Genomic DNA, 7,500 nt, shown 5'->3' with positions numbered 1-7,500 from the left:
TAGCCAGGGAGTAGATTCTTTTTTATGCATGCGAGGTTAAATGTTGCTGTAACTTCTGCATTATTTAGCTTTTGGTGAGTTTTTTCTCTTTGTCTGATTAATTGCTTAGTTTGAGCAGCGAGTGCTCTTATGAGCTGTCCTATATATAGCTGGACTTTGGCGACGTTTCGATCCATTTCGTGCTAACTGGTCTTATGATCTTGCTAACTGCTGCCTCACTATAAAAAGACTTTCTCCTTCCTCTCACCCTTATTCTGTTCAGCTCTTTAATGCAAGAGTTAACCAGTACTCTCAATCATTCATACTTTTTCTTTGGTAAGCTCTGAAACTCCCTGCCTGCGTCTGTATTTCCAACTTTCTTTGACTTGACTTCATTTAAGAGGGAGGTTTCCAAACATTTGTCCTTGTCTTTTGGCTGTCTCTATCAGACCTGCAAGATTGCTGGCAACTAAGTGGGCTTTTTTAAAAAATTGTTGCTCTTGGATGGTTTTCCTTTCTACACACACACACACACACACACACACACACACACACACACACACACACACACACACACACACATATATATATATATATATATATATATATATATATATATATATATATATATATATATATATATATATATATATATATATATATATATATATATATATATATATATATATATATATATATATATATATATATATATATATATATATATATATATATATATATATATATATATATATATATATATATATATATATATATATATATATATATATATATATATATATATATATATATATATATATATATATATATATATATATATATATATATATATATATATATGTTTTGTTCAATGCCTCAAAAACTCAATTTCTACAACTATCTACTCGACATAACCTTCCAGACAACTATCCTCTCTTCTTCAATAACACTCAACTTCCCTCTCCTCTACATTAAACACACTCGGTCTATCCTTCACTAAAAATCTAAACTGGAAATTTCACATCTCTACTCTTGCTAAATCAGCTTCCAAGAAGTTAGGTGTCCTGTGGCGTCTTCGTCCATTTTCTCTCCCTCCCAGCTGCTTGCTCTGTACAAGGGCCTTATCCGCCCGTGTATGGAGTATGGCTCTCATGTCTGGGGGGGATCCACACACACAGCTTTACTAAACAAGGTGGAATCTAAAGCTTTTCGTCTTATCAACTCTTCTCCTCTAACTGACTGTCTTGATTCTTTAAGTCACCGCCGCAATGTTGCATCTTTATCTGTCTTCTACCGCTGTTTTCATGCTGTCTGCTCTTCTGAACTTGCTAACTGCATGCCTTCCCCCTCCTGCGGCCTCGCTGCACAAGACTCTCTACTTCTTCTCATCCCTATTCTGTCCATCTTCCTAATGCAAGAGTTAACCAGTATCTTCACTCCTTCATTCCCTACACTGGTAAACTCTGGAACTCTCTACCTGTGTCTGTATTTCCACCTGCCTATGACTTAAACTCTTTCAAAAGAGGAGTGTCAAGACACCTCTTACGTTAACTGGACCCTCCTTTTAGATTTTTTTTTTTTTCTTTCTCCTACTTTCCTCTTAACAGGGCCTGGCAACCAGCGGGATTTTTTTTTTCCAACACTTTGTTTTCCCTTGGCCAGTGCCCTTGTAATGTAAAAAAAAAAAATATATATATATATATATATATATATATATATATATATATATATATATATATATATATATATATATATATATATATATATATATATATATATATATATATATATATATATATATATATATATATATATATATATATATATATATATATATATATATATATATATATATATATGAACTGATATATTCAAGAGTAGAGCATTTTCAAGTCTTTCAGGGCGGTGTGATTTCTACACGGGATCTGAAACTATCATGGCTAACCCATTAGCACTTATCAGCCAGAAGGACAGTCCCCTCATTCCACCCATCAACACGCGGTAAGAAATGCCACTTTCGAATATACATTGAAGGTTTCCCTCAGTGATAGAGAATCCTTTTAAACTTGAGTTATTGATACGCTGTTGAAAATTATAGTTACTTCAACAAAAAATACTTGTCAAAGTTGTCAAAATGAGACACTGAAAGGTCTAAGAAAACTTAATATTGTTCAATGCCACAAAAGCTCAATTTCTTAATCTGCCACTCGACATAACCTTCCAGAGAACTATCTCCTCTTCTTGAATGACACTCAATTGTCCTCCTCTTTTGCACTGCATTTCCTTTGTCTGCCCTTTACTTATAGCCAACTCACCTTATGATCCTGCGAACTCCATACCTTCCCTCCTTCTCCTTCGTTGCAAAAGACTCTCTCTCTCTCTCTCTCTCTCTCTCTCTCTCTCTCTCTCTCTCTCTCTCTCTCTCTCTCTCTCTCTCTCTCTCTCTCTCTCTCTCTCTCTCTCTCTCTCTCTCTCTCTCTCTCTCTCTCTCTCTCTCTCTCTCTCTCTTTTATTTAAACTATCATACATATATGAGTTATGTACAGTATTTTAGTTCTTTGCTAAAGTTACATTTGCCTTTTGCAACTATCTTACAGCATGTACTGTACATTATAATGAGGCTGGGTGTGTAACCATTTGTTTGTGGTCTCCTTCATCTGCTATGTGGACAGACGTAGCACGTCCACCACAGCAGTGAAAGCTTTCCACCAGACTACAGTGGCGGAAGAGAAGGCCCGTTTGTAGGTGCTGGAGCGAGACCTTTTCGCTCAGATCTCCTCCAGGTAGCTCTTAGGTCCGCTAGGTGAGGAACATTCTGGATCTGCGCTTTATGCAGCACTGTCAGCGCCGCCACTTTCCGGCGGTGATCCAGTGTGTCCTTCAGCACCTGCCTGTCCTCCTGTCTTTGCTGTTGCTGCTGCTGTTGTTGTTGTCGCTGCTGCCACGGTTGTCGTGGAAGGTGCTGCTGTCTGGCGTTACTGATAAGGCGCTCTGCCCTCCTCTGCAGTTTATCTAGCAGGGTGAGGTGGCTTCGAGCGCTGGACATCCACGTGAGCGGCGCGTACTCCATGATGGGCCTGACCTGAGTCTTGTACAGGGTCAGGAGCCCATCGGCGTCAAGGAGGTGTCTCAGACGGCGCAACAATGTCACCTTCTGCGACGCTTTTTGAGCTACATCTACGAGGTGACGGTCGAAGAGCAGCCTTGAGTCCACCTCCACACCAAGGATGTTCACACTGTCCTGTAGAGATGCTGTTGTCGCCCATCCTCAGCCTTCCACGCAACCGACGCGCGTCCTCATGAGAGCGGGATATCACCATGGCCTGAGTCTTTTCGGGGGCAAACTTGACTTGCCACCGGTCGCCCCAGGCCATGATGTCGGAGAGTAGTGCGTTGGCAGTCTGTACTGCTGCCTGCTCCTCCCCCCTCTCGTAAGTCAAGGAGATGGTGCAGTCGTCTGCGTACGCACTGGCTGAGGGGACAATATGTAGGAGGTCATTGAAGTAAATGTTCCACAATATGGGCCCCAGGACTGACCCTTGTGGAACAGAGGCCTCTACAGGAAAGCTGGCTGAGGTGTGGCCGTTCACAACAACGCGGAGACTCCTGCCCGTCAGGTAGTTGGAGAGCAGGTGCAGCAGGTCCCCGGTGATGCCCAGCTGCTCCAGCTTGGCCACTAATCCCCGATGCCACACAGTGTCAAAGGCGCCGGCGATGTCCAGGGCAATCACCAGCGAGGGCGGCCAGCATCCAAGGCGTCGTGCCAGGACTTGGAGAGAAGAAGGAGTAGATCCGAGGTGGAACGTTCTTTCCTGAAGCCGAACTGCCTGGGTGAGTGAAGGTGGTGCTCGTCCAGGAACCTCATCACCTGCTCTCCAATGATCCTCTCGAAGATCTTGCTGACCCCCGAGAGCAGGGAGATGGGGCGGTAGTTATTCGGCTTCGACTTCCCCTTCTTCTTATGAACGGGTGTAACTCTCGCCTCTTTCCACTGAGACGGCCACGTCCTGGACACAAGGCACTGGCGGAAGATACACACGAGGGGCGTGGTGAGCTCATCAGCACATTGTTTGAGAAGGTGAGGACTTATACTATCAGGACCTGCAGCCTTCCTGACGTTGACGCCCTTCAAGTGCCTCCTAACAGCAGCCTCCGTGATTACCACGCTTTCAATGCTTGAAGGAGCAAGGCGTGGGAGAGGTGGTGGCTGTCTTCTGGCGTCTTCATTTTATCGCTGAACACCTGTGCAAGCAAGTCAGCTTTCTCCTGGTTGGTGACAGCCAGGTTCCCACAAGGCTTAGTGAGGGCCGGGACACGTTCGTGGGAGGTGACGTCCTGCTTCTCCTTCACCAGACTCCACCACCGCTTGGATCCAGCTGGTTGGAAGACAACATTCTTCTGTTATTTTCTTCTCATCTAGCCTTGGCCCATTTCGCGACTTGCGTCATATCTTGGCACGCAGCTCGGTGTATCGCCTTGTTCCGCTGGGTGGGCCGCCTCTTATATTGCTGCCACCCACAGTACTTTCGTTCCGCAGCAACGCGACAACGATACCCAAACCAGGGCTGGTCCTTTGGGGTCGTTCGGGAGGTCCTGTGTGGCACGTGTTGCTGCTGTAAGTCCTGGAGGATGGTGGTGAGAGTGGTGGCGTCATGGTGAGGCTCGCCAGTAAGCACTGCGTCCCAGGAAGTCTCCCTCAGGGCTCGTCTCACTGCTCCCCAGTCGGCGCGGTCCCACAGCCAGATGGTCCTGTGGTGGTCCTCCTCGCGTGCTGGGGCGAGGTTAATGGTGGAGAGGACGGCGAGGTGGTCAGAGGTACCCACGAAGTCCAGTGGGCGGCTCTGTACGCTGTCACCTGCCAGGTCCGTCAGCACAGGGTCCAGGGATCCTCCACGCTGGTGTGTGGGAAGTCAACATGGTTGTGAAGTCCCTGCACTACTGTCAGCTCAGTAAATGCCCTCAGCACAATATTGTGGTTGAGGTCACCCACGATCACGACATTCTGACAGTTGTGAGCCGCCATGATGTTGTCCAGGTTGTCAGTGAGGTAGTTTAGCGGCTCGCTTCCCTGCCACTGAGGTCGGTACATGACGCACAGCAGCAGGGCGCCCCTGTCAGCGAGTATGATGCGGAAAAACATCAACTTCATCACATCAGGTGTGTTGACTGTCAGGGCGTCGATGTGGAGGCCCTCGCGATGACACACAGCTAAACCACCTCCCTGCCCACCGCGGCGGTCACGTCTCGTCCAGTGAAAAATGTAGCCGATGATCCTGTCGCAGGTGGTGACACAACTGTCATCCAGGAAAGTCTCTACCGCCACCACTACGTCGGCGTGTTTCTCAAGGGCGGTGTGTGTCAGCTCTCCGACATTGGTCCTGAAGCCACGAACGTTGCCAGACAGAACTGTGATGGTGGCGGCGGTGGTGGCATTAGCGGCGGCGGCAGCCATTCTTCCTAGCGTGCTAGTAATGGGGCGGGATGGGGGTGGTGGGGCGGTGTCCAGGCAGGGTGTGGGGTGGCGGTCAGGTCGGGGTGGTAAGGTGCGGGCTGTGGGGGGTGTGGCAGGCTGGTGACGTCCGGCCAGAATGGCTCAGATGAGCCGTTCCTGGCGCACTTCGCTGGCTCGCATGTAACAGCGGCTCTCCAGTACGAGCACTCAAGCCTCCTTGACTTTTCAGCCTGGCGTGTGCGACACTGGTCGGCGTGGTGTCCTCTGCGGCCGCAGTAGTCACAGACAGTAACAGAGCAGCGTCCTGCTGTGTGGCCTCGCTGTCGGCAACGACAACAGAAAGGATGCGTCTTGTGGTTCGTGCCTCCCTTTCGTCTGTTATAATGTCTGGTGCTGGAGCGCGGCGGCCCAGCTACAGAGGAGCCAGACTCGGTAGTGGTGGAGGCGTTGGTGGCGGTCTGGCGGCGGGGAGGGGGGTTGGCGCGGGAAGCAGTGGTGGTGGTGGAGGAGGGGGAGGGGTCCGAGGGGAGAGAAGGCTGGGAGCGTTGTACTCTCTCTCTCTCTCTCTCATGGACTACGTGTTCAAAGCTCTTCCTATCGCTGGTACTGCCACGTCATTCTCTCTCTCTCTCTCTCTCTCTCTCTCTCTCTCTCTCTCTCTCTCTCTCTCTCTCTCACTCGTTTCTGTCCATCACGCTAAAGCAAGAGTTAACCAGTACTCTCAATTATTCATCTTTTTTTCTGATAAACTCTGAAAGTTCCTGTGTATTTCTGTATTTCCATCTGTTTATATGACCTAAACTCATTTTTAAGAAGGAAGTTTCAAGACATTTATCCCATTCTTTGTACTAACTCTTTTAACCCTGTACAGGGATCGGTGGCTAATTTTTTTTATATATTTTTACCGTTTGAAAAATAATACTAACTAGTCTCAAAGAAAGAATATTTTGCAATAATGATGATGTGCTTTTGTTCCCATGTGAAAATTCTTGAAGTGACAGTATGTATGGGTGCAAGTTTCTTTACGTTGTTCTCATGAAATGTAGTCATCTTAGAGTCAGCTACATATCTTGGGCTGTACTGATGTGTTATGAATTATTTCTATTGCAGGCTAATGCACACGGTAGAAGCTGGACTATACAAGTATTGGAGAGTGGACGCCAACCCGAACTCCAGTTCATGTGAGCGAGTGCCAACCAAGATCACCGTCAGTTCGTCCTTTTCGCTCAGGCAGTGCTGGGTAATGGGTCTTGAAGCAACTCACAAAGTTTCGTTAGATACTCTATTGATAGTGATTCAGATGTTGGTGGTTTTCATGTCTGGAAAGGTCGAATGGGGTCACACCTCAATTCAAGACGTAAAACTGGTTAGCAATCTCTTGACTGATTATAATAATGGGTGATGATAACTGTGCCAGGATTCAGTAAGAACCCTGTGAGTCTGGAAATCTCAGATATCAACGGAAAAACTACCAGTATATCAATGAGGTAGAAGAATGATATACTGTGTGAGTGATAATGTATCCATAGTGAAAGCTTTAAAGATAAAAGTTGTTGGCTTGAGAATAAATTAAACAATAATGATTTTTCTTTTTGTAGCACACACGCATTGGTCTCATTTAGAAAAGAAAAAGTAAGGTACATAAAATTGATATGTCTCAAGCAGAATCTTGAAGTTGATACTGTGTTGGAGATCTCAAGCTGTTACGTAATTTTGAGACGTTTTAACTGTGTATTCTGTGTAAAAATTTGTTACTGTACTGTGGGTAGAAATTACGCCCTTGGCTGTTCGTAAGATTGAATCACTTTCTCCCTCAGGCAATGGTGGTGGTGCTTGTGGTTGGCCTGAGCATGGGTTTGGTAACACTTTGCCTGGAAGTGATGCTCCTCCAAGTCTTTACTTACAGACCCTGTGGAGCTGAGACCTAGCTTCCATGGACGACTTTTACGCGCCTAGGTGCTTTATTTAATGGTATGGCCAATAGCGCCTATAGGTATACTTGAATAGTATGTATGGGAAGAGCTGTTCAGCGTCCACCCAATAGTAGAGCAAGGAATTTTATTTATAGT

At 46.2% G+C, this 7,500-nt stretch overlaps 1 protein-coding gene across 1 annotated transcript in view; it reads left to right on the top strand.

Moving 5' to 3' along the window:
• The window catches only part of LOC123498186 (glutamate receptor ionotropic, delta-1-like), a 14,157-nt gene extending 6,764 nt beyond the window's left edge, over positions 1 to 7,393 (top strand). Inside the window, exons 8-10 of the mRNA XM_045245351.1 lie at positions 1,881 to 1,980; positions 6,542 to 6,671; positions 7,249 to 7,393. Coding sequence (XP_045101286.1) covers positions 1,881 to 1,980; positions 6,542 to 6,671; positions 7,249 to 7,359 — 341 coding nt within the window. The 3' untranslated portion in view covers positions 7,360 to 7,393. The remainder of the gene's footprint in view (positions 1 to 1,880; positions 1,981 to 6,541; positions 6,672 to 7,248) is intronic.
• The last annotated feature ends 107 nt before the right edge of the window (positions 7,394 to 7,500 follow it).

The sequence above is a fragment of the Portunus trituberculatus genome, chromosome 47 (genome assembly GCF_017591435.1).
Source record: "Portunus trituberculatus isolate SZX2019 chromosome 47, ASM1759143v1, whole genome shotgun sequence".
Taxonomy (NCBI): domain Eukaryota; kingdom Metazoa; phylum Arthropoda; class Malacostraca; order Decapoda; family Portunidae; genus Portunus; species Portunus trituberculatus.
The sequence above is the reverse complement of the archived record's forward strand: the minus strand, read 5'-3'. Positions and strand labels throughout refer to the sequence as shown.